The sequence below is a fragment of the Amblyraja radiata genome, chromosome 39, assembly GCF_010909765.2.
Source record: "Amblyraja radiata isolate CabotCenter1 chromosome 39, sAmbRad1.1.pri, whole genome shotgun sequence".
NCBI lineage: Eukaryota > Metazoa > Chordata > Chondrichthyes > Rajiformes > Rajidae > Amblyraja > Amblyraja radiata.
In genome coordinates this window covers 16,681,583-16,709,521 of record NC_045994.1, presented here as the reverse complement: position 1 = coordinate 16,709,521, position 27,939 = coordinate 16,681,583, and the positions used below count along the sequence as shown (strand labels likewise).

The following is a 27,939-nucleotide window of genomic DNA, read 5'->3' as shown; positions in this document are numbered from 1 at the left end:
TAAAGGGATCAGGGGGTATGGAGAGAAGGCAGGGATGGGATACTGAGTTGGATGATCAGCCATGATCATATTGAATGGCGGTGCAGGCTCGAAGGGCCGAATGGCCTACACCTGCACCTATTTTCTATGTCTATGAAATCAGAATGCTTTGATAAATTCTGCCTCATCATGAACGTATAAGAACCTGCCATTCATTCAATGGCAGATATATTGGCTCTTCAATGTGCACTAAATTTCAGTAGGCATTGCAAAGACCAGAGACACTAGACAACAATATAGTCAAATCACCTTCACTAGACAGTTTTAAGGGGGGGGGCACTAACAGCACGTTAGTGTGCACAACACAACGCACCTATTCTCTATGTTTCTATGTGTCTATATGCAGCAGAGCGGTGCAGCTCTGCCCAAAGATCCTATAGCTATAAGATCTTTGGCTCTGTCCCTTTAAGAGCGGTAGCATTGTATATGTTTGCCGCGAGCTCTCAACCGCACTTGCTCGGAGTCTAGCTCCCGCCCCCTCGGCCTGATTGGGCGCGCTTGGTTCCCATTGGGTGGATGTCATGTCAATCATGCGGCAGGGGCGGGGCAAGGAGGACCAGCAGGTTTGGTGGTGCCGGCCCGCGTCACGTGACGGGGGGGGGGCTGCTTGAAGATGGCGCCGGGAGCGCGGTGCTTGTGGGTGCTGTGCGGCCTCTGCGGCCTGGAGCTCGGGCAGGCGGCCTCACGGGGGGCCCAGGTCCGCGGGGCCAGGCTGGAGAGCGGCGCCGGCCACGTCTACATGGACGGCGGGGTGATTAAAGCGAGTCCCAGGTCCCGCTTCGACCTGAGGGTCTTCGGCTCGGAGCTGGAGCGGGCCGTGTGGCCTTGGCTGGGCTTCAGCCGCGGCGTGAGCTGCGACAACCGCAGCCTGGAGAGCGGGTGGCTGCGGCTGGTGGCGGAGGAGAAGCCGGTGGCGGAGGAGAAGCAGCGGCCGAACAACTCGGTGCTGGTGAGGGTCCAGGCCGGTGCCGCCGGCGTGTATTACCTGTGCGCCCTGGGCTCCGGGGGGCTGTGGACGGCGCTGGGGGACTGGCAGACCCAGCTGGACATCCAGCCCCAGCCCGCCGCCGCCAGTATTCTGGCCGTGTGGGGCCAGATCCTGCTGCTGGCCGTCCTGCTCTTGTCCTCGGCCCTTTTTAACCTGCTCCACCTCAGTGTCCTGTGGCTGGACCCTCTGGAGTTGCACATCATCCGCCATTGTGGCTCTGAGAGGGAGAAGAAAAGTGCAAAGTCCCTGGAGCCCATCAGGAAAAGGGGCAATTTGGTTCTCTCCTCCCTGGTCCTGGGCAGCGTCTTGGCGAACTCAGCCCTGGGTGTCTTATTCTACCTGGCATTTGATGCCATCCTGCCTGCTATATTTGTCTGTGCAGCTCTAATGTTTCTGATTTGTGAGATCCTTCCCTATACCATCTGCTCGCGATATGGTTTCGCCATTGCCTCCAGGACTTCCTGGCTGACTTGCCTTTTCATAATCATCACCTTCCCCGTTTCCTTGCCGGTGGCCCTGGTACTCGACTTAGCCTTGCGCCAGGATATCAGCACCTGCTACATCCGAGAAAAAATCCTGGATATGCTGAGGTCTAGTGACCCGTACAGGGAATTTGTTAAGGAAGAGTTCAGTAGAGGGGCACTGAGGACTAAAGTGGTGGAGGACATTATGACCAACCTGAAGGATTGTTTCATGCTTAGCGCAGGAGCTGTGCTAGATTTCAATACCATGTCTGAAATCATGCAGGGCGGCCATACCCGAATCCCAGTGTATGAAGACGAGAAGTCCAACATTGTAGACATAGTCTATGTGAAGGATCTGGCAATGGTGGACCCTGAAGACTGCACACCTTTGAATACTATCACCAAGTTCTACAACCACCCGTTGCATTTTGTGTTTAATGACACCAAGTTGGATGCTGTCCTGGAAGAGTTTAAGAAAGGTGAATATGCGTTTGCGATAGCAGGGACAAATTCTTCTGCTGACTTGGCAAATGAAATTCCTCGTATGTTGCGAAACATACTTGGCTAATAAAGTATTATCGTGATTGTGAGAATGAGTTTCCTGCACTAACATGAATTGCAATGTCCTGGTTTATTATGAAAAGTCAATGTCAACACGTAGTCAACAATTTATTAAGTATCAAAAAATAGTTTCAAGGTCATCCAGATACTTCATTCTGTTCTGTATCAGAAGCTTGTGTTTGTGTAAGGTCCTCATTGTAGTAAATTCACTCCTCATGGGCATTGTAAATTATGTTTGAATAAGAGGGGTGGTTCTAAAATGTTGGTATCTAAATGTCGCTTCTTTGATTATTATCGAGCATTTCTGCCAGAAGTAAGGAGTTGCTATGACTTCCCCTTTCTAAAGGTCTGGGTCATTCTTGCTCAATATCACAATGATCAGGGGCATAATTGTGGTCTGTTCCTTTGTAGGATTACCAGTTTAAGAAGCTACTTTATTAAGCATTCACAGCATGTCTTTATTTTTTTTTAATCGTGTATTAATTCTTCATAGATTGGCCAGCTCTCCAACACGGTAGGCAATGCGTTTGCTTCAAATCTTTTAATAATCGCTTCCAACACCATGTGATGAATTCCACTTGAGAATTAAGCACCCTTTCCTGCCTGAGACCAATAAAAAATTAAAATATCCTTATCAATACCAGTGAAGAAATGAAACAGGAACCGGAGGACTAAGCATTTCAGTAAAGTTAGAAAATTGTGGCAGGGTTGGTAAGAGAACTGAGTGTTGGTGCTGAATGCTTTGTTGAAAACTCTTCTGGATTTAAACGCATCTGTGGAGTTTATCGTTGGTTTGAGATAAATCATTCGTTTGTCCTCAATTGGAACTTTGTCTTGCATAACTAATGCAGGATCTTGGCATAACACACAGGCTGTTTACCAGAATTATGCCAGCATTAAGTGAAGTAAACTAAAGGCGAAAAAAGCTGAGGTTGTACTCCTCAGAGCAAACATTTTATGGCCCAATGTAAATAAAACGATGGTCATAATGGTCGTAAAAAATAAGAGGCTGAGATTTGATGCCTCTTCGATAACTAACAATAAAACCAAGGAGAGATTGTAAAGGGTGATCTGGCAATGAGTATAACCTAATTCTGTTCAAGAGAACCGGACAAATGCTTTTGATTTAATCATAATGATGTAGTGAAAGAGTAGGGTTTAGTTTATTGTCACGTGTACTGAGGTACGGTGAAAAGCTTTTGTTGTGTGCTAACCAGTCAGCGGAAAGAAAATACAATAGAGCCATTCACAGTGTACAGATACATGATAAAGGGAATAACGTTTTGAATGAATAGGATTGTGTCAAAGAACTGATGCAAGTTTAAGAGACCAAAGAGCCTCATTATTCCATGATTTCTACAAGGCAGTTTTGAATTAAAAGTTAAAATATTGAGGATGCTGAAACAATGTGTATCTGATTCATAACTTAAGTGAGCATTATTCTTCCATTTGATTTATATATACACAAAATTCACAAGATAAGAATGTATGTCCCAGTTCTAAATATTGAATAGTTTTAACAAAATATCACGAGGGGAAATAGAGAAAGTTAAACTTTTCTCAGTGTTGACCCCAGCTCAGCACTTTAACCTTGTTTAGTTTTACATTTTGCAGTGTTTTATAACAGTTTTCCATCCATGTTTTATGTTCTGAGGCAAGTCACACATGGCTATGGTCCAGAAGGTGAACAATGAGGGTGACGGTGACCCTTTCTACGAGGTGATGGGTTTGGTGACGCTGGGAGATGTTATCGAAGAAATCATCAAATCAGAAATCCTTGACGAATCAGATGATGGTAAGTTTAAACATTGGGGCATTTCAGTAAATCCATATCCAATAAGATTACATGCATTTGCATCACTCAAACTAGCCAAGGAAAATAAAAAATTCTGCAGATGCTAGAACTGTGAAATAAAAATTGAAAGTGCTGGAAACACTCAGCAGGTCAGACAGTATGCGAGGAAAGAGAAGAGAGCTAATGTTTCAGATCTTAGGGTTTTGGGACTGAAACATTTACTCTTGCTTTTTTCCAAGATGTTGTCTGACCTAAATGTATGTCGCAATTATGTCTTTATTACATAAACTAGTGATTTGGCCTAAAGGATCTCTGCTGCTATTTATGTCGTAAGTAACCTTAGTCATTGTGTCATAGCGTGGAAACAACCTTCGACACAACTTGCCCTATCCCAGATTACTTAAGACTGTCAATACATTGCTATTAATTGCATTCATGCTATGTCACAGTTACTCCTTTGTGGTGGGAATTCCAGTTTATAATGATCCTCTGAGTTCCTTAATCCCTTTTTGATTTACTAGCGACTATTTAATATTTTTGACCCTTGCGCTCTTGTCTGTATGGGAACACATTTTCTCCACACCTGCCCAAACAACATTTAAACCTCAATTTAACTGCTACTTCTGAGAGCTTTATATTTCTCTTGGGGGGAAAGATGTTCTTTTGCATTTCCTATGTCCATGGCATTCTGTTCAAATTAAATGTTGATGAGCCCTTGTGGCACGAAGGGTGAAAGCCACATTATGTACATTATCCCAGGACAATCTGAGTCATTTGACTTTTCATTCTGTGATGGTGCAAAGGTCCTGCTCCAACTGGCCTCTGCCCTTAGGGGGAAGGTAATCAGCCTTGGCTATTGTTCCTGTTGCTTTTGCTATAACATGGAAGACCAGCTTGCTGTCTTTGCATAAGAATGAATGATGTCTGATGCTTGTACAGATCTGGTACAAGTTTGAGTGCGGGGCCTTGAGACAATCGTAATTGGATTTTTTTTCCTTCCGCAGCAGAACTCAAAGTGAAAAAAAAACCTCCTACTGTCAGCTTTCCTATTGAGCGCAAGAAAGAAGACTTTTCTTTTTTTAAGGTGCCTGATATCGACCTAAAGGTCAAGATTTCACCTCAGCTTTTATTAGCAACTCAGCGCTTCTTATCCAGAGGTAGGGAGGCAGTTACCTCTCTTAGAGCTCGAGAGTTTCTCTCTGGCTTCCAAAAATGAAACAATAATATACAGGATTTATTGCAAAACTAATTGTTCAAGGGAGAAGAGTCGGCATCAAGGGGCAAGAAAGCTCTCAGATGGCCATGCTTTTGATCTGGTTTAGAGAAAAGTATAGTATTATTGCAAGGGCAACAGGTCTGCCCATGTGTAATATTAAGAGGGAGATACAAGAAAATGCAGATGCTGAAATGTTGAGTAAAGCACACAGTGCAGGAGTAACTCAACAAGTCCGGCAGCATCTCTAGAGAACATGGATGTGATGTCTGAACAAAGGGTCTTGATGTGAAATGTTGCCTATTACATGTCCTGCTGATAGGCTGCCTGACCCAATGAGTTACTCCAGCACTTTGTAAAATCCAGACCTGACCACAATCTGAGTACTTGCAGTATTTTTCATGCCACCCGTGATTGTTGCCATAAATGTAGCAATCTTAAATAGGCTGTTTATCTGTTGGATGAAATACCAAATATTGACCAGAACAGAGGAACACATGCAGTGTTGAGCAAATCATCCTGCCCTGAACTGAACCTGAACTTGGCAGGTAAACCTGATCCCAAGATATTGTTGGATCCTGTTTGGCTTGTATTGGTTGGGCAGCCTCTAAATGAATACCTGACTTGAGCTGCGGATTTAACACTGAGAGGAGCCCAGCAATATTTCCGATGCAAGAACTGGCAAAATTTGGGCTGTTTGAACAGAGAACAATAAACTGGGAGGGAGTTACCAGTGAGGACAGGATTGACGGCGGGAGCTGCCAGAGGGGATAAATTAAACATTTCGCAAGGAACTGCACTGCATTAAAAGGTTTATCGGATTCCACTCCTACTAGAAGATCTGGTATAAGTGAACTTAAGAAATAAATGTGCAGTCAGTCCTGCTATAACCTGTGTTTCCATCGCAATAATTGGATATAATGCAATTTATGACTGGTGGGGGGGGGGGGGGGGGGTGGGGGGTTGTGTGGGGGTGTGTGGGGGTGGGGGGGGGTGGGGGGGGGGGGTGGGGGGGGTGGGGGGTGGGGGGGGGGGGGGGGGGGGGGGGGGGGGGGGATCTATTGTCACTATGTGGGACGAATTCTTTATAACACAACTTCAATCGGGAATAAGAGCCACTTAAAAGTGGAATTTGACAAGCAGAATCAAAGCTGTCTTGGGGTTTTTTTTTTAAAAGGCTCTTGCGGGTGAAATAAACTGTTTCCATGTATCCTTGCATTAATCAAACGCTGTTGTCTTTAAGAACGCAACTGCTAGTTTCACCACAAGGGCCGTAGAAATGAACAAGCCACCATTCACTTGTTGCTTGTGCATGATGCTCTAGTAAATAATGTAACATGCAGCTTTTAGTGGTTTTTGCTTGTAGTCACTAAATAGATTTGTGTTTTTGAAAATTCTGGGAGGGGGGAGATGCAACTTTATTGAGAGTCCAAACACCAGCTCCCTAACCCTCTTTTTGCCATTGAAACATTCCCCATTTATAATGTGATCTGCTATGTGTTTCATAGGAATACCACTATTCTGCCACATAGCATAACTACCTTTACCTACTTTGGCCCAGTTCATAATGGTCAATGGACAGCCACATTGTCTGGGATGATGTAAAAAATCTGAACCGACAGCTATTTGATGCAACAAACTCAACTCTTAGTCAGAAATATTCCAACGTTTGTTGTCTGTGTGTGATTAAAATCAGAAAAGAATCTATTTTTTTCAAGAATCCCTGGTGCTGGGTGTATTAATTTATTAGACACTTCAAATTGTGACACTAATTAGAACATTGCAAATAAAGCTGGAAATCGCCGCTATAATGACTGCAGGCTGTCTTCACAGAGGTGGAACTGTTCAACCCCTCGAGGGTCTCTGAGAGCGCTCTTCTTCATCTGCTCAAGCAGTCCAGTGTCAACCAGGAGGTGAAGTTTAATGAAAATGACAAACTGGCTCCCGAGCACTACCTGTACCAACGGAATCAGCCTGTTGATTACTTCATTCTTGTGCTGCAGGTGGGTTGAATTCCTGCTCTCTGCTCTTGAAGATAAAGCAAAGAATTAACATACATACCAAATTGCTTGCACTTGGATAACCCTGATCTGAGTCCTTCACAAATACCTTTCTAGGGTTTCAATTATATCTGGATAAGTTGGGAAGATGGGCCAAGGAATGGCAAATGGAATTTAATTTTAAAGTTAACTTTAAACTTTTAAAACTTTAACTGTAAAGTGTTGTATTTTGATATGTCACACTCTCCAGGGCAGGTAGAATGTGGTGGAACAAAGATCTGGGAGTACAGGTGCATGCATCTCAAAATGGTGAGAAGGGTGGACAGGGTGGTGAAGAGGGTGTTTGGCACACTTGCTTTTATTCAGAAGGCGATTGAGAGCAAAAGTTAGCACATGATCAAGTTGTGCAAGTTATTGGTACGATCATACTTGGAATAATCTGTGCAGTTCTGGTTGTCCAGCTATAGAAATGATGTAATTAAGCTGGAAAGGATGCAGTAGAGATTTATCAGGATGTCAGGGTTGTGTTATAGGGAGAGATTGGATAGACTGTGATTCTTCTTTGGAGTGTAGAAGTCTGAGGACAATCGTAATGAGGTGCAGAAGTTCATGAGGGGCACGGATAAAGGGAATTATCAGTCTTTTTCTAGGGGAGAGGATTCTAAAACCAAAGAGCATATGCTTAAGGTGATAGGGAAGAAAGTTTGAGGGATCTCTGGCTGTAACTTTGTCACTGAGGTTGTTTGTATTTGGAATTAGCTGCCAGAGGGAGCTGATGAAGTGGATACAATTGGACTTTAAAATACATTTGTTCAGATATATGGATAGAAGGAAGAAGCATCAAACTTGCACGTTAAAGCTGAGGATGTAAATGAGATATGAAAGGCTACTGTTACAGCAACAGGTGTGCTTGAGAATACAAGGAAGAAGATCAATATAATAGTTTGTGTTATGCTTCTGAAATAAAAATTTAAATGGAACTCGAGGGACGAGAGATGTTTGGCATTCCAGTGGTCATTGTTCTCTTGCTCTTGGGGCTTATGATCGTGAGCTGTGATATTCCTGTTGGTGGCAGCTTGTGGGGAAACGTGCACAATGCATGCAGTTGTCACCTTTCCCCACAGAAAGATGCACTTGTCACGCTCTATATCTCTTTGCATATCTGAGTACTAAAATCCAGACAGACTGTTCAGTGCAGCATTAATTTTGCGGTGGTAAATCTACGTAATTTGAATTTAATTTTTGTCCATGGGTTTTGTACGTTTGTTGTCATTCAAATGCGGCCCATTCACCCTAAACTAGTTGCTATTGCTTTATGTTGCACTGGTATTTAGCATGATAATAAAGTGGACCACCTTGTTTCATGAGCAGGGACGCGTGGAGGTGGAAATTGGCAAGGAGGGTCTGAAGTTTGAAAATGGAGCCTTCACTTACTATGGTGTCTCTGCACTAACTGTCCCTTCGTCAGGTAAGACTTCAATCTACGTCTATTTTGCAGTAAGGTGGGGGGTATCAATGTTCAAATAACTGGTAATATGTTAGAGAGGAATCTCAATGAGTGGTTAGTTAGTGGGAGTGCCTTATGCTTCCATTTTACTGACACGCTCTGCTTTGGGTATCCTACAAAGTTATTTTTCAGAGGGAAGGGGATGGGTTGTTAGAAGTTGTTGTGATGTTAAAATCTTTCCGTAAAAAGATTCAACATCATTCTGATGTTAGCAAGACCAGACGTGTAGTAGATGGTTAGACGGAGATTTTGTGAATGTATGATAGGACTGGTGGGGGGGGGTGGTGGGTCCTTGTACTGTGCCGATGTACTGTGCCCTATGAATATTTGAATGCCCACTGTAGGGGAATAGAATGATGGACATGTCCAGTGATGTGAATCATCATGTGTTCCTGTGTGTTTAGAGACATTCTCCAGAACAAGGGGTCACAGTTTAAGGATAAGGGGGAAATCTTTTAGGACCGAGATGAGGAAAACATTTTTCACACAGAGAGTGGTGAATCTCTGGAATTCTCTGCCACAGAAGGTAGTTGAGGCCAGTTCATTGGCTATATTTAAGAGGGAGTTAGATGTGGCCCTTGTGGCTAAAGGGATCAGGGGGTATGGAGAGAAGGCAGGTACAGGATACTGAGTTGGATGATCAGCCATGATCATATTGAATGGCGGTGCAGGCTCGAAGGGCCGAATGGCCTACTCCTGCACCTATTTTCTATGTTTCTATGTTTTCTATATTATAATTGTGGAAACAAGGAACTGCTATGCTGGTATACACAAAAGGATACAAACTGCTGGAGTAACTCAGCGGGTCAGGCAGTATCTCTGGAGAACGTGGATTAGGTGACGTTTCGGGTCGGGATCGTTCTTCAGTCTGATTGAAGATGGGTCCTGACCTGAATTCAAGTTCTCCACAGATGCTGCCAGACCCCCGCTGAGTTACTCCAGCACTTTATGTCAAATTATAATTGGGCTTTGCTCTTCAAATTGCATGGCATCTTAACATTCATTTGCAAAAAGAGAAAATGCCATCATTGGACTAACTGTGTGACACTTTCCCCTGGTCGACTTAATTTACCGGTCCAGAATGCCCCAATGGTGCCCTTCAACGCAGTGTCCTTCCACAAGTGTAAGAGAAAGCACTGCCGCCTGACCAGTGCTGGCATGAAGTACAGTGCGGGCAGGGCTATCTTTGGTTGTGGAAGTGATGCACATAATTTAAGGGTTGTTAATGAGGCAACATTTTAAGTGGTTAATTGAGGCTGTACTTTAAAAAAATTATATATGCGCTGTGCAATTAGTACCACTTTAGTCAATTAAGCTCTAATTTTCTTCATATAGTTCACCAATCACCAGCCACTAACAATAAGTGGAGTCAACGAGACCCTTTCTCCAGAGACCTGTTGGAAAGTGGAGAGAATGCAAGCCTATCACTGTACTGCCCTGACTACACTGTAAGAGCACTTAATGACCTACAGGTTCTAAAGGTAAGATTGTAGTAAGGATAAAACGGAGAACAGTTCAAACAAGCAAACATGTCAGAATCGTATAATGGCGCTAGCCATTTCCTGGAAGGTCAAATGTAGCTGGATTTTCAAGTGGAATTATTTTATTATTCGCCTTCATATACTTTCCCATTGGTTATGCAATTCCAGCAATGTTTGTTGTTCTTGCATATTTGATAAGACTGAGGGATAGAGGAGAGGTGAAGTGAACTTCATTACACTATTTGTGAAGATAGGTTTAAAATTATCATGCATTATAGCTCTGACAATTCCCCTCTGCGACTTGGTGTAAAGACTTGCCTTCTGAGTTGGTGTGGACCCGAGTCGTGTTCTAGAGATATGAGTGTTGTGTATTGCTGCCCGATTGAGGTGTTACCCTTTAAAATGCATGTAAAAATCCCCACATTACTACCTTGGAGTGCAATGGACTTTTCAGTGTTCTGGGCTAAGACTAAAAACTAAACTAACATCAATGTATTGTACAGTAACATTGTATTTCTGTTTACGGCATCTTGCGGCATGTAAATTAGTTGCCTACATTCATGCTTAAATCAGTGATAAGATTTGAAAATAAAACAAATCTAAGGCTGAATTAATGATATTCCAATTTACCTCGTTGTGGCCCCTGCTCTATATCTGCACTTTCATTGTTGTTGTAACACTATATCCCCACTCTCCTCTCTTTATCCATAAAGAATCTACCTTTTGCCTTATCTGTTGTACTTGTAAGGCATGAGCTGCCTGGATGGCTAGCAAAACATAGCTTTTCACAGTATCTTGATATACACTACAATAATAAACGTTTCTAGTTATTATCTATAAAGCACACATGTCCTGGAAATAAGAATGCAGTGAAATAAGTCAGTCCTTTTTATTCCTCTTGATATTAGAGTGTCTCTCGCTCACTGGTTTATGTTGAGGAAATGTCCAGAAATTATGCCAGTGGATCAGGAAGGTTCTGGGTGCAACCTCTGGTTTTTGACTGGCCTCATTTGGAAGATAGAAGAGGGCGTACGGTTGACTATTGGACTGCGAATGTTGTGTACCTGGCCTCTGTTACTGCAAGTACCTGCATGTTGAATGGGGATAGAATAAGATAAGTTCAGCACAACCTTGAATCTCCCATCTGAAGGAAGACTGTGGCGCAGCGGTAGAGTTGCTGCCTTACAGCACTTGCAGCACCAGAGACTCGGGTTCGATCCCAACTACGGGTGCTGTCTGTACGGAGTTTCCACGATCTTCGGTTTCCTCCCACACTCCAAAGACATACAGGTATGTAGGTAAATTGGCTTGGTAAATGTAAAAATTGTCCCTAGTGTGTGTAGGGTAGTGTTAATGTGCGGGGACCGCTATTCAGCACGGACCCGATTGGGCCGAAGGGCCTGTTTCCGTGCTAAATCTCTAAACTAAACTAAGCCACTTGAATGATGTGGAAATGGTGGCAATTTCATTTATTTACAACAGTATGCCAAGGGAATTTAGTGCTGTTGTAGTGGTAGATGTCATCGGGCCATGGGGTGGATGGTGGTTGTGATGCCCTTAAGGCCACTCACCATCTATTGTACCTTACTGATATACCAGCTTGTGCCACTTGTTGTATACTGCTGTTGAAAGGGCAGTTGCAGCTGTTGCTGCCTCACATTAATTGTGTCTGCTTCTTCCATAGGTTACCCGATTGCAATATTTAAATGCACTTATGTCGTCAAAAATACAGAACTCTTCACCTTCACCGGAGAACTTTGAACTGAAGGTGATGCCCACTAGCCAGGCAAAGTTGCTTAATAAGCAAAATTCTTCCACATGTGAGTTTCATTGTTTATGTACAAGTTTTGTCAATGGATTGCTGCAGTTAGTGATGATATTTGCAATTGCAGTTAGTGAGTTAATTTGTGAACCAGGCTCTGATGCAACCCAGTTAGTATGTTCTCCACTGTACACTTGAAGTTCAATAGAGTATTCGGCAACGTGCTAAATCTCCTCAAACTTCTAAAGGGCCTGTCCCACTTTCACAACCTAATTCCTGACCTCTGCCGAGTTTGCCCTTGACTCATACTCGCAGCATGGTCGTCACGAGGTCGTAGGTAGGTCGTGATGCTAGTCGTAGGTACTCGTGGCATTAAGTAGGTTGGGGCGTTTTTCTAGCCTGACGAAAAATGTCCACGAGTAAAAAAGGTCATGAATTAGGTTGTGAAAGTGGGACAGACCCTTAAGGAAGTAGAGGTGTTGAATCAGATGGAGCAGTTGGATGAGTTAGATACTTTTGGGAAACTTGTTACTTCAGTTGAGAGATTTTTAGTATCTTCCTGTTGAATGAATTACTGTAGCCTGTCATTTAATTTGTAATCTTGTAATCATGCCTTTACTGCAACTTTGAACAGTCAATGCCAACTTGAATGGTAGACTAGTACATCAACCACCACAAAAGTTCATTTCTTTGACCTGCTTCCATGGCTGTCTTCTATTTTTTCTTCACAAAGGTGTATACCAGTTTCCATTGCCAGATTGATTCTGAAGACCAGGAAGTGAAAACAAGATAGGAGAGATGGAATGGTTGTTCACATTCTCGATGGGCGGTCTACCTGATGGAGGCTTCTGCTTGCTTTTACTCAAGTTTACGCATTTTGGCTTTGAGTGCATGTCATAGACGTGTGGCATTCAACCTGGTAGTGCACCTGGAGGCTCTCCGATGACAAAAACAAAAATTAACTTTAATGCACTTTTTTTCCTCTTCAATATCATCATCAGGCACTAGCAGAAGTAAATCGCAAACTAGCGAGGAAGACAGCCCAGAGAGGAATGCTGGCGTCTAGTGAAGGAAAGCAACGGAGGGTGCTTGAGTTCTCTCTGCCAAAAGCCACACCACTTCAGTAAGCTGTGAACGTACTGTATTAGCACTGGCTGGAGCTGGTGCCAACCATTTTGTTGGAAAAGCTGCACGCACTTGCTGTTGCAATGCAGGAGTTGGGAGAATGAAGAGGACTTATTTTTGTAGATATTGTGCACAGTGAAAAGACTGTGGAGTGTGTTATACTAAAAAGCTAACGTGACTTATTCCTCATAGAACTGGTATCAGTGATTTTAGACTTCCAAGATTATAATCAATATTAATCAATTGCATATAATGGATAAAAAATTCATCTTGACTTTTGTACCCTTGGTCTACGGGTTCTTGTGCAGTTACTTGAAGACTCCAGCAATAACACAATTAAATGTTGTTTATTTTAATGTTACGGTGGTGATATTATGGTAAAACCTAGATTTGCTAATGCCTTGAATTCCTTGTCAATTGCTTGCAAGCTTTTCACTTCTCACAGTGACTCCATTTAAGAAGAAAGAAGCACCATTAACAGCCTTGGCTTCCAAAATGCTTCATAGTAATTTCACTACATTTGAAGTCAAATCACTGTTGCAGAATGGGAATAATGCAGCAGTGTTGATGCAGTGCTGAGGAAACCTGTAGATTGAAATATAAACTGGTGTGGATGCTCGGAGGTATTGTCGTTCCCATGTGAACTTTTAAAGGATTGACAGAGCCTCTGGTTAACTCTCATCGGAAAGGTGGTCCACTCTTCTGGGCATATCAACCAAGATTATATGCAGACGTCTGGGTGGTACCTGATGTCATTTCATTGGTGTGAAACCAAACAATAGAAGGGCCTGCATGTATTTTTAAAGCCATGTTAATCTCACCAATGCTGAGATATAATTGACTTGAGTAAATAAGAATTAAAAGTAGGAGCAAGTCTCTCAGCCCCTCCAGTTTGCCCCACCATTAAGAGCATTGTTGATCATTTTGGTCCCGGATTGCCCCCATAATCTTATATTGGTCTTAGAGCTAATATACTCTTTGCATCCACAGAGTATGCAGGAGGAATAAACCAGTAAACGTTCCCAGTTAAAACAAGTTTCCACCTGCTGTTTGAAGCTTTTGAATGAGAATAGAATAGGGTTCTTTGTGATGCCCTTTGCAGTAAGAGGCACATCATTGAGGCTTGCACAAGAATAGTCCCTTGAGTTGGGTACTGCATGGATGCCACCTCCCGAAAGAATCAATGGCCTGAGGAAACCAGCAGAGGGATTTATTAAATCACCAACTTTGATGTTACATTCCCATGATGAAACCCAACAAGTTTGCTGGTAACCGCGCAGTACACATTCCAGTGGTTTTATTTGGTAATTTAGCAGTCTTTAGCCCCGAGTAATTCCCATGAAATCTGATTTTAACTTCTAGATGGTAGCTGTAGAGATCTCAAGCTGCAGGCGGTATCAAGCATATGATAAGGTGTATTGGTGCACTGTTCTCCCCACCCCATACAAGATCTAGCACGCAGTCCATCTTGTGCACCTCATGTCCTCTACTGTCCTTTCTTCACTTGGTCAGTTAACCCTAACTGCATATCTGTGACCATGTAGCACTCTGACCATTGACATTCTAGACAATCAGGCTCCAATCATTTGTCATTTGAATCCATAACCTGCTGTTCGCGTGCACTATTTTCAGTTTGCAAAGAGCTTTTGAAAGGACTCGCAGCAATGCTTTCGGACAAGAATTCTCATTAAGCAATCTATCCTGTCATTGCCTTTCAATGATGGAGAAAGTCAAAGAGCCACTCAGCTCATCATGTTAGGACCTATCTGGTTATTGCATTGCAATATGGTGCTGAAGAAATACTGTGCTACTGGTTAGCACTGGAAGTGATACAGGATTCTCGGGCAAAAGATCCTGAGAGATCATATGCTTAGATCAAACGGCAGCAAATTGTGAAAGTCAATAAATCTGGCAATGTTTCCAATGACATTAAGGTTGAATTTAGAATATTTAAGGGTAGGTTATCACTAACTGCCCTAGTTGAACATGTCTGCAATTGCTTGGAATTGACTAGAAAGAAAGCAATTTTTCAAAAACATAAAAAATAAATAGATAAACAAGATAGAAGTAAATGAAAAAGGACAAAGTGCTGGAGTAACTCAGAATCAGGCAGCATCACTAGAGAACATGGATTGGTGATGTTTCGGATCGGCACCCTTCTTCAGATAGATGTAATTGGCAAGTATTTTGAATTTGGGAAATTAATAGGAAATTATAACAAATTGATGACCTTGTTAGCTTTGGACTTCGCTATTGACAATATTAAAACAAATCCCAGGAATTCTTTATCAGAAATAAATGTTGGTTAGATTGAAGGCACACAAAAATGCTGGAGAAACTCAGCGGGTGCAGCAGCATCTATGGAACGAAGGAAATAGGCAACGTTTCGGGCCGAAACCCTTCTTCAGACTGATGGGGGGCGGGGGGGGGGCGGGGGGCGTGGGGATAAGAAAGGGAAAAGGAGCAGGAAGAGCCCGAAGCTTGGTTAGATTGAAGTTGGTTTGGTTCAGTGTGGATGAAAAAAGCAAGTTGTTGAGAAGAGTAGTGAGAACTGACTGAAGAAGGGTCCATACCCGAAATGTCATCTATCCATGTTCTCCAGTGTTGCTGCCTGACCCACTGAGCTACTCCAGCATTTTGTCTTTTTTAGTGACAACACTGCCATTTTGGCATTTTGGCAGCTGTAAGAAGGTTATGGTTATTTGCTCGCACTAATGCAGATTCTTTCATTTGGGCTCTGATATAGTGCCTGCCGCTCCACTCTGTGTATAGGAGAATTGAATTAGCCCTGTGTCTCCCTCCTGTAGACTTACCCAGAACGTAATGATTAGTTGCCCCTGCGTCCCTGGCTGAGTTCATCCAGAAAGTGAATTACACAGAGAGTGGTGAATCTGTGAAATTCTCTGCCACAGAAGGTAGTTGAGGCCAGTTCATTGGCTATATTTAAGAGGGAGTTAGATGTGGCCCTTGTGGCTAAAGGGATCAGGGGGTATGGAGAGAAGGCAGGGATGGGATACTGAGTTGGATGATCAGCCATGATCATATCGAATGGCGGTGCAGGCTCGAAGGGCCGAATGGCATACTCCTGCACCTATTTTCTATGTTTCTATGTAAAGAAAGGATGAAAGATATTATTTTTAATCGGCTTGTTTTAAATAAAAACTTGAAGCTCTGGTTTTACTGGAAAGGCAGTGCTTTAGGAATGGAGAGATGACTTGCACACTTACCTGGATCCCTTTTTGCAGAAAACTTGTATGAGACCCGAGTATTTCTTTTTATTGCACGAGTATGTTGCTTCCATCTTGAGAATGACAAGGTCACTATAACCTTCAGAGAGTAAGCGAACATGGATGCTGGAATGAGACTGACTACCTCTTAAATGAAGAGAATGGTTACAACTTATCGTCATTTATATTCTGCTACATTCTATGTTCCTGGGGCATGTTTTCTGCGAAGATAATAATGGTCCACAAACTAAACTTTGGCCATTTGCTGTAAAGTGATTGTGAGAAATGACACGATGGAATGAGGCCATTTATTTGTAAATACCAAAACTGTCTGGTGATCTCTAATCTTTGTAACCTTTTTATTGCGCTTTCCTGCAGGTTATGGACGCATACGGAATGTGAATTTGAAATTTTGGATAGATTGTGTTTTCAATGGCTTGGATAGCTCCTTGCAGTCAGCTGACCTATATGGCAAGAAAGTCATTTTTTTTGTGTTTATTAAGAAGTCTGATCTTGGGAAAAGTTGATAGAAAAAGGTTGGTCTTGGTTTTCTGAGAATTCCTCAGAGTGGTGAATTAATTCATCCAAGGTTTGCTTCTCTTGACTGCTGCCATTAGAACGCCTGAGTGCTTAGAAGAGGCTGGGGATAGGATCTGACTATGTTAAAGACCTTGCCAAGGAATGAGAAACTGGAACGGGGTCAAGACTCTACTTCCAGTAGGCGTCAGTTTAGTTAATTGATGGTGAACACATTATGCAGAAAGGACATGGTGCAGAAAATTAATTTGCTGGGTGAAGAATGGGATCCTGGCTGGCACGGTCTAAAGCAAATTCCTAATTATGAGGAGGCACCTCCACCTAACTCTCTTTCTCTCTCTCTCTCTAAGATTTCATTTGCTCACACTAAGAAGCACACTATTCAAAATTACCATTTTTTAACAAAACAGAAAAAAATAAAAAACATAACTGATAATTCTGTAGTTTTACCAAAGTGTTTAGAGCAAAATGTAAGTGCCAATAATTCAGCCAAAGTTACATTTTGTTGTCATTTTAAACTCTATTCAATATTTCTAGGAGCTTCATTACTGAGAAGTCATCATCAGGTTTCATTTAATGATTTCTGGGTTATTTAACCCGTCTACATTTTATATGCAAACAAATGTATTAAAATCACATAAGTTCTGGTACATATTTTAAATTACATTCCAGGTAAATATTTTTTAACCATTGCAATTAAAATGTTATTTGTATGTACATTTTTATTGTGACATTGGAGATATATATTTAAAGAGAAATGGGTCTGTACTGTGATTTATTGTACTGATGAGTTGACGTCTGTTGCATTAGATTGCAGGTCAGTTTAATAAATTGGAACACAAAAGCGCCTTTAAATGTACTTTAACAATTGCGATATTTTGTGGCGTGACCACCTTGCAGCCAGAACCCTTCCCTCAAACCACTCTCATCCTTGAGTTCAGCATTTCAAAAGAACTAGATGCCAAAAGCCTTGCATGCCTAATGAAGTGTAAACATTCTAGTTCTACCCGTGCTCTTCAGACAGCCACATATATGCATCATTTTCCCAATTTCTTTCTTTGAGAATGATTGCTATACAAGTTAGAACAGTGTATGTGGAGAAAGGTAATTTTCCACAATGAACATGTATTTCTATCATTGCCCAGTCCAATTATGTCATGGTCCTAATACAGCATGGAAACGGGCCCTCTGGCCCAACTTGCCCATGCTGACTAAGGACAGTTCAATCTCGACTCCTTTAGTCTATCCATCTTTTTATTGCTACATTTCAACATGAAAGACTGTTGATGGGTATGGGAGAGCATTCATTTCTTGTACCGATGAGGTTTATAAAAATTTGCGGGTTTCCGTCACAGAATACTTCTGCTATTAACAAAAAAATAAATTTGATAATGAGTGCCAATATGGAAAATCTTGTTTTGAGGAGAGAGAGCTTGGCTGAAACCATAAATTAATGATCAAAGATTGAAAGGTAATTGTCAGCTAGATCAACTTTAATATCACCAACTTGATGAGCTCTATCCACTCTCAGTACACTTATTTTAGTTGAGGGTTGCAAACATATTTGTGGGAATTAATACATTTCGGAGAAGTAGATTCTGTAAAAGCAAGACAAATTCACAAAAAAAAAGTGCCCTGATCAGGATTGCTTTCTGAAGAGGAATATTTGGTCTTCCTGCATTTAGCACCTCAGTCTTGACCTCTCCTTCCCAGAGGAAAATTTACTTTCTGAATACTGAAAGACTGCAAATAATTTATAACTTATTAAAATAATTTTTGTTTTCAATATTTTTTGTTTTGTTTTTATATTACCTGTTTTTTTCCTGATCCTTGCATCCTCCTCTGGTCCTTTTCAAAATCATTTCTAGCCTAGTTTGCTGCTGAATTCCGTCATGACATTTGTCATAAATCTTTGTTCATTGTTTACTTCATAATTTTGGATAATTTTAGTATCCAGTTCTTGGCTCCAGGAATCACAGAAATTGGCACTCGTTCAATTATATTCCCCTTTCTAATTACTCTCTGGCCAGTTCCATACCTGCTTGAACCGTGTCATATTCACTGCTACCCTGAGATTCTTCCATGTCAACCAACTTAATTCACAAGGACTAGATCAGCATTCCTTAGTTCCTGTACACCGTTTGCAAAGTTTATCTTGCCTGCAAGATTGAAATTATGCTCTTGGATCCAATGTCAGTTCAAGTGCAAAGGGGTAAGGAATGGTTCCAATTCCAACTCCTGTCGTCTCCACGGCATGTTTTTCACCAGTCGGGAAAATATCCAATGATACTAGAAATATCCAGAGATTTCTATTCAGAAAGTTCTATCCAGAGAGTTACTCCAGCATTTTGTGTCTGGCCACACGTATACGAACTAATTTGAGTCGAGGATGTGAGATCTGGTAAGAATATTCGCAGTATGAGTGAGTACTTTGGAGAAACTGAAGGTGCTAGAATACCGAGCAAAACACAAAGTGCCGGGGGAACTTGGGGCAGGCGTCATCGGGAGGGAACGGACAGATGACAGATGCCGTTTTGGGTCAAGACCCTTCTTCCAATGTGAAACGTTGCCTGCCCGTTTTCTCCTCAGATGCTGCCTGATCCGTTGAGTTCCTCCAGCAATTGGTGTTTTAGCAGGAACCTTCTTTGTTTACTGCCAATGAGAGTAACATCCAAAATCAATATAGTTATTGTAAAGGGCAGTGCTGTAAACAAAACTCATTGTCAGCCTCAATAAATGTCTTTATCAGAATAGCAAATAATGTAGGGACCTTGATTAATAAATCTTTGCAGTATTTATAAGCATCTTTCATTATTTTCCATTTAAAATTTGGCTGGGATTTATGATTGGTTGGAATATGAATCTTCCATTGAGATTGCTGTTTCCCACTTCGCTCTTTAGGAAGACATACTGGAAAACAAATAATAAAAGCTGGAAAAACACCAGTGGTTCATAAGATCATAAGTGATAGGAGCAGAATTAGGCCATTAGACCATCAAGTCTACTCCGCCATTCAATCATGACTGATCTATCCCTCCCTCCTAACCCCATTCTCCTGCCTTCTCCCCATAATCTCTAACACCCGTACTAATCAAGAAACATGGTTAATTGGCATTTGAAAGAAAAGAAAGGAGAAGACTCCAATTAATTAATTGATATTGATGGGAATTACCCCGGGACAGGATGTGGAAACCTATTTGCAGCCATGAGCACAATTGACAATAGGTGCAGGAGTAGGCCATTGGGCCCTTCGAGCCAGCACCACCATTCAATGTGACCATGGCTGATCATCCCCAATCAGTACCCCATTCCCGCCTTCTCCCCATATCCCCTGACTCCGCTATTTTTAAGAGATGACAGATCTCTTGGATGTGAGCCCTTACACCCTTGGTCAGAACCCAACTGTCTTAAATTAAACCAAATAATTAGTTGGTTGATTCATTCAACAGTTGAGTTCTGACCAAGGCTGCAAGCAAAGATCATAGTGGGTGCAAGGGTTCACATCCAACTGTGCTCGTGACTGCAAATAGTTTTCCACATGCTGTCCAATGATAATTCCCATCAATATTATCCAGGTTTAGTGACTCGCCCTGCTTGACACCCACGTCATGATATTAATGCAGGTTGGGGGAGAGATGCAGGAGAGATAATGTTGTTTACCTGGCATTGTTCCACACTGTTCTCCCTGGGGTGAGTGTGGCAGGATTAGCAAAGAGAGTGATTAGAATTCGCAGCCTTGTTTCTATTAACAGGAGAGAGATTAGATAAAATCCGAGGTTTTTAACAGCCTGAAGGAATGGATAATCTACAAACAAGTAAATTAATTTGGATGCAAATGGCCAACTGGTGCAGAGAAGAATAAAAATAAGCCTCATTGAAGAGCAGGTTTGTAGAGGGCATTAGTAGAATAAGTAGTTAAAGTGGAATTATAATGCACATATTACAAATATTTACCTGTGCATAGAGTAGCATATCATAGGGAATAGGTCTGAAGAAGGGTCTCTAGAACTATTTAATAAAACATATTAAGGGATTGGACAAGCTAGATGCAGGAAACATGTTCCTGATATTGGAGTCCAGAACCAGAGGCCACAATTTAAGAATAGGGGGTCGGCAATTTAGAACTGAGATGAGGAAAAACTTTTTCACCCAGATAGTTGTGAATCTGTGGAATTCGCTGCCTCAGAAGGCAGTGGAGGCCAATTCACTGGATGTATTCAAAAGAGAGTTAGATAGAGCTCTTTGGGCTAGCGGAATCAAGTCAAGAGAGTTTATTGTCATGTGTCCCAGATAGGACAATGAAATTCTTGCTTGCTGCAGCACAACAGAATATAGTAAGCATGAATACAAAACAGTTCAGTGTGTCTATATAACATAGACCATATATATACACACATAAATAAACAGATAAAGTGCAATAGGCTGTTATAGTTCAGAGTTTGTTTGATGTCGTGTTTAATAGCCTGATGGCTGTGGGGAAGAAGTTGTTCCTGAACCTGGATGTACCAGTTTTCAGGCTCCTGTACCTTCTACCTGATGGTAGCGGAGAGATGAGTGTGTGGCCAGGATGGTGTGGGTCCTTGATGATGTTGGCAGCCTTTTTGAGGCAGCGACTGCGATAGATTCCCTGGATGGTGGGGAGGTCAGAGCCGATGATGGACTAGGCAGTGGTCACAACTTTCTGCATTCTTTTCCGCTGCTGGATGCTCAAGTTGCCGAAACAAGCCACGATGCAACCGGTCAGCATGCTCTCTACTGTGCACCTGTAGAAGTTCGAGAGAGTCCTCTTTGACATACCGACTCTCTGTAATCTTCTCAGGAAGTAGAGGCGCTGATGTGCTTTCTTTATAATTGCATCATTGTGCTGGGACCAGGAGAGATCTTCAGAGATATGCACGCCCAGGAATTTGAATTTCTTAAACGGGACTGTGGGTCCCTATCCTACCACTTCCAAAGTCCACAATCAGTTCCTTGGTTTTGCTGGTGTTGAGAGACAGGTTATCGTGCTGGCACCATTTGGTCAATTGGTCGATCTCACCGGTACACAAAAAAGCTGGAGAAACTCAGCGGGTGCAGCAGCATCTATGGAGCGAAGGAAATAAGCGACGTTTCGGGCCGAAACCCTTCTTCAGACCTCACTTCTATACTCTGACTCGTCCCCATCAGTGATTCATCCCACAACAGTGGTGTTGTCGGCAAACTTGATGATGGAGTTCGCACTATGTCCGGCTACACAGTCATGAGTATAAAGTGAGTACCGCAGGGGGCTGAGCATGACCGGGTATACCATCAGGTCTAAAGGCTGCCTGTCCCGCGATTGAATGGCGGAGTAGACATGATGGGCCGAATGGCCAAATTTTGCTCCTATCACTTATGAACTTATGAAAACTGAAATGAGTCATTTTTGTTTTGGTTGTTGGTAACAATCGGTGAGATCTACAGCATGTAAATGGATTTATGATCGGGGCAGCCATGATCCTAAACCCAGCAGGAACTCAAAGATCTGAAGACACTCCACCTGTTCGTTTGAGAGCAGTCACTGCAAGGGGTCAGACTTTTACATTATTCTGATGGAGACTTCTTAAGGGGCTGTCCCACTTGGGCGACCTAATCCGTGAGCTCTGGTGAGTTTGTCCTCGACGCATATCGCAGCATGGTCGACACAAGGTCGTAGAAGGTCTTCGTAACTCTCCTTCATGCTCGAGAGTGGTCTCCGCAAACTCGAGGCCCCAGCTAGATCACGGCGTTTTTTCAACGTTAAAAAACTGCCCGTGAGTTAAAAAAAAAGGTCGCCATGACAAAAAATCGATTCCTTTTTTACTCGTAGGTTTAGTCGTAGTAGGTTGGCATGTTAGTCGTAGGTAATCAAAGGTAGTCATAGATAGTCACCATCATAGTCGAAGGAGATCGAAGGAGGTCGTCTTCACCCTCCACTATTTGGTCTTCAATTTTCCCGAAGTTAGTTGTAGCTAGTCTTCTACATAGTCGAAGGAGGTCTTCAACATGTTATTTTTTCAAACTCTTCTAAACTTTGGCCAATTAGGTTGCCCAGGTGGGACAGCCCCTTTACTATGAGCCGAGTAAGCCACAAATCCAACTCTTACCACTAGAGGGACATCTCTCCTGCTGTTTCAGTGAAATGGCAGAGTGCCCTATGTACGGAAATGTTATGTGAAATTTTCCACAGCAGTTCAATTCGCCCATAGAAAAAATATCTGACAAATAAAGTATAGTCATTATAATGTACAGGTTGGCCTTGCCTGCACCAGACTGACATCCTGTGTTGGGTTTAGTGCTGTGAAGTCCTGTGTTGATACCTGTCTGGTTTGGTGTTTTATACAGGCAACTTCTCTCAGAAGGCACTGCCTTACACAATGAATTGCTTTGTCTTGTTGGTGAGCCATTGGTGGGTCCAGCAATCTCACAAAATAACAATAAGCATCATATCTGGTTAATGGGCTTTTGACAATAATACTCAGGGGATCAGGAGGAGTATTCTATTCAAATAAAAGCATACCTTTAAGGTGTTTAAAACTAAGCCACTCTAACCACTCTAAGATGGGACCTAGGGAGATGTGCTTTGTTCAGAATTTTGGACATTAAATAATATTTCTAAGTGATGCACAGAATACTTGATCGGTCTAAAAATACTAAACCAGAAAGCATAAACGATGAGTCTGAAAATGAGAAAAAACAACTTATTTCCCCCCTACTCTCTCCTTACTGATGACCAAAGGGATATGCGTGTAAGCTGTTGGATCCTCTGGCCACTTTGGTTCCTGGCGTATTGGCGTGGAGGGGATAATGTCTTTGGAGGGCAGCGGTCCAAAATTGAATCAACAAGTGGGGGTGAACTGAACTTTGAATTCTTTTGAGAATCATGAAGATTTTTATGAAGATCTTAATCTTGAAATGTCACCTTAAATGCCAGGGTTAGAATTAATAATAGCATGGTGACTTGTTATATAAAGTGCCTGATGATGGGGATTATGCACTTGGTATTGCTGTTATTACTTTATTGGAAGATAGACACAATATACTGGAGTAACTCAGCAAGACATGCAGCATCTTCAGGCTGAAGAAGGGTCTCGACCCCAAACGTCGTTTTTGATTTTCTGTTTTTGGATTGAATTCTGTTTTTAATTTGTGTCACTGTGATGTCTTTAATTACTTGTTTTATTCCGATTATATGTTATTCCGATTACTATGTAAGGTGTCCTTGAGATGTATGAAAGGCGCCCATTAAATAAAATTTATTATTATTATTATTAAACGTCACCCATTCCTTCTCCAGAGATGCTGCCTGTCCAGCTGAGTTGCTTCACCATCTTGGGGGAGAGTGAGATGCGTTCACATTCATCTTATATTTTACTAGTTCTTGCCAGGTCAGCGCAGTTGGGGGCTATGGGTCAGTGGTGGAATATTGCGTTGGGGGACCAGACCTCTCTTGTAACGGGACCCAACAGGTCCCACTTGGTCAAGTAGGTCTTAACGTAGATAGGTATCACGATCAGGTTGGATGTGATGGGCCGAAGGGCCTGCACTGTGACAAATAGATCCTGTTCTTCTTTTAATCTCTCCTGAGTAACTGGAAGTGATGCTAGCCCTTGCTGAATGGGCTGCTATGGACCTGGCTGATGCAGCAGACAGTTCTCTGCCCTGATCACTGACTTTAACTCAGTCAGTATTTGACAGAAAAGACAGGTTAATATTTCAAACTAATCTCCAACATCAGAACCAAACTCTGAGCACACTCAAATCATAGGATGATGCAGTTTGGAAGAAGTCTGTAATACCTAGAAACTATTAAAGCACAAGGGACGTATATGACTCTGACCATATTTCACTGGCAGTAAATCACTTCAGAATTGTGGCCACTTTGATGCAGGCATGCAGCAGTTGATTTGTGCACTGCAGGAACCAAACCAACAATAGAGGGATTTGTTCAAAGTGTTTGGTGATAGATGAAAGGGTAAAATTGTCCAGGACATCACAGAAGCCCTGTGTGCCTCTTTGAACCATCCTCTTTATATCTACCTGGTCCTAAATATTTGCTGCTGAAGGTAACAAAAACAAGAGAGATTTTATTGGCTATGTGAGATCTTAGGAACTCAGATTTTTTGTGGTTTGGAGCGATTTGATTATCTCTAATTCCATGCTGTGTTAAATTATTAGTTCAATGCTTTGCTGCTTTTCTGTTGTGAAAGGTGCCAAAGGATTTGAGTTTATTGGACTTAGGCACTAACAGATCCATGGATGTGCTGTAGCGGGGAATGGTGAGTAAACAGGTCAATTAGATTCAGCTGCACTTGGATCTGATCCTCAAGTCCACTGTCCGCTCTTCCCTTGGGAGGTTCAAGTTGTCTCTGTTATTACTTAACTCAAATATGCCTGAAGGAACTTGGCGTGTGAGTAATGATAAATCATCGCCATTGCAACTTCAACTGGACAAAATAATTTGTTGCTTGTTGAATTTGAGTATCTAGACCAGTGGTTCTCAAATGGGGGTACGCGTACCCCTGGGGGTACGTGAAGGCACTCCAGGGGGTACGTGAGATTTTAAAATATAGGCCTACATATATGTAGGCCTATATTTTTGCGCTGGTTAGGGGGTAATTGGCTGAAAAAATATTTCACAGGGGGTACATCACTGAAAAAAGGTTGAGAACCACTGATCTAGACAACACCAGAAACTAAAAAATATGAATGAAATGTCAGCGAGTAGCCTTGCCCTGTCCCGGTTTCGATCTTGTACATACTTTCCATGAATGGATTGCTAGACAGCATTCATAAGAGAAAATCGAGACAAATTTTCTCCTCTCAAGTTCAAATTATCATGCATTTTTCAAATCTGTTTCCAGTGCTCCTTCTTCTTCTTCTTCTTGTGCATGGCGTGCACAGCCTAAAGTTGTAGGACAACTTGTTCTATTTGATCTTACTTGATTGTGCACGCCGGGATGATTGCATTCGTCGAAACAGGGCGGACCACGTGAAGGTTGCAATCTCCCACCCCCAGTGCTGCTTCCACAACAAGCTAGAGGCCACCAGCTCTTTGGAACGTACACAAAAAAGCTGGAGAAACTCAGCGGGTGCAGCAGCATCTCTGGAGCGAAGGAAATAGGCAACGTTTTGGGCCAAAACCCTTCTTTAGCTCTTTGGAACCTCCATTTCCGCTCATCAGCCACTCAGCCCAGGCACAAGCCTTCCTTGAAGCTGATGCAAATGCTGAGCTCGAGTTGAGTGCATGAATTAGTGTGTATGCTTTGGTTTGGGTCTTTCGTTGCCTTCCAAACCTTGGTGAAGCCTTTTTGTTTTTGCACAACGTACTTCCGGGATAGAGTGTGAGGCTGCTACAGTCTAGCACAGGGCAAAGTCCTCAAAATCTCCAATGAACATCACACCTCAATCAGAGCAGAGGTGAATCAGCCACTGTTCAGCTGTTTTACTACAGGCTGCCCCATGATATGGGGGCATGTGCTCCTAGAAAATGGGCTGTGTCGCCATTTTTCATATTGCAAAGCTGTGTCATTTGTACAGACGTCAAGAAATGCGAGTCGGAACAAAATATTTTGCTGATTCCTCCCCCCCTCCCTCCTCATTGTGTGGGGGTGAGTCCTATTCCAAATCTCACATTTTTTGATGCGATTTGTGATTTGTGATTTGTGAATTCTGCACGGGCGAATTACTGTCATCCAAATGTTGGTAACAGGAGAGAAGCCTTCATGCAGAGAGCTGCAGAAATATGGACTGGGTTGGTGGCACTTCTTGCAGTGGATGGTCTGCCAACAATTGATGTTCATGGCCATGGGGACACTTTGGTGATGCAACAGATGAAGGAGTGTCCCTGGGACTATCCCAAGTTAAAATAGTGTTCTATGGGAGGGGGGCTCTGGAAAGCAGGGGTTGATATTCATTTTTGCCATGGATGCTTTTTAATTTCCAAAACGAGAGAATTTCTAGAATTTCTAGGCTGGTATTTCTCGAATACCTTGCAGGAAAACAGTACATCGTAAAGACATACAGCATGGGGAAAAGACCATCAACCTTCAACCAGTTAACATAGAAAATTGGTGCAGGAGGAGGCCATTCGGCCCATCGAGCCAGCACCAGCACTTATTTACATTATTCCTTGTTTTTTATTCTCAACATATTCCCATCAATTCCTCCCAGATCCCTCCACTCACCCACACACGTGGTTGTTTAGAGTGGCTGATTGATTGGGGGAGGAAACCGGAGCATCTGGAGGGACCCCATGCAGTCACACGGGGAGAACGTGCAAACACCACACAGACAGCAGCCGAGATCAGGATTGAACCCTGAAGAAACAGTAGTTGCTCAACTTATTAAAAGTAGCTCCCAACAATCTGTAAAGCAGTTTTATTCCCATGTTGTGTGTCATTAAAGATTACTTCCAGTTACGACATCTTTGTTTCCGCACTTAAGCGCAGTTTTGAGGATAGGTACCATTGAAATTCATAAAGGTTTTATGTTTTACAACCCTCCCTGTTCACAGAGCCTCTAGTGATATGTTAAAGTGTTTTATAAGCACTTTTGAGATTTCACTGCACACTGCAATCGAACACATAAAGCAAAGTTGCAATATCTGTTTCACTGATGTTTCGAGGGATAAATGATGGCCAAGAAACCAAGGTTGGACTGTAAAACATCTTGGACAATGACTGAATGTATATTTTCTGACCTGCGCTTAACTTTGAAATGTTCTCTCCAAAAATTAATGGATGGCAAGATCACACTGCAAGTAACATCTCCGTAAATGTTGTCTCCGTGATCCCATTGCTACCATGTCGCACGCCCGGAACTCAACTCTCAATGATGTGGGAGTCTATCTTTTACGTCAGCTTTGATGTAAAATTGGGCATGTTTATTAAACAGCAGAGTAGAATGATGCAAATGTTCCCCATGGGACTAAATAGTTGGGAAAGCTGCAGTTCCCAACGTTCTCAAGTGCATCGGGCAGTTTGTAAAAGGAGCTACTTATGAAATGGATGAATCATCTCCCAGTCATGCAGGATGGAAACAGGCCCTTCGGCCCACCTCATCCAAGATGCCCCACCTAAGCTAGTCCCATTTGCCCACGTTTGTCCCATATCCCGCTAAACCTTTCCTATCCATGTACCTAATGAAATATCTTTTAAATGTTGTTATTTCTCTCTATCTCCCTCTCTCCCTGTCTTTGAAATGTCTGCTATAATTTATCTCCTATAGCTGGCCTCTTGAGC

The 27,939-nt window shown here is 42.4% G+C and overlaps 1 protein-coding gene across 3 annotated transcripts; it reads left to right on the top strand.

The window, feature by feature from the left end:
• The first annotated feature begins 644 nt into the window (after positions 1-644).
• Positions 645-27,353, top strand: LOC116967214 (metal transporter CNNM3-like). Of its 3 annotated transcripts, none has more exons than XM_033013650.1 (8): positions 645-1,970; positions 3,707-3,847; positions 4,852-5,004; positions 6,894-7,063; positions 8,432-8,528; positions 9,903-10,048; positions 11,733-11,868; positions 12,544-14,980. In XM_033013650.1, exons 1-8 carry the CDS (start codon positions 653-655, stop codon positions 12,570-12,572), a joined length of 2,190 nt encoding a protein of 729 aa, XP_032869541.1. In that variant the 5' UTR covers positions 645-652; the 3' UTR covers positions 12,573-14,980. The 3 variants fall into 3 exon arrangements, 2 of the variants coding, with proteins under 2 accessions (XP_032869541.1, XP_032869540.1); XR_004410182.1 differs by lacking the exons at positions 11,733-11,868; positions 12,544-14,980 and adding exons at positions 23,498-23,505; positions 27,342-27,353 and having other exon boundaries at positions 646-1,970; positions 9,903-11,103; XM_033013649.1 differs by having other exon boundaries at positions 646-1,970; positions 12,812-14,980.
• The last annotated feature ends 586 nt before the right edge of the window (positions 27,354-27,939 follow it).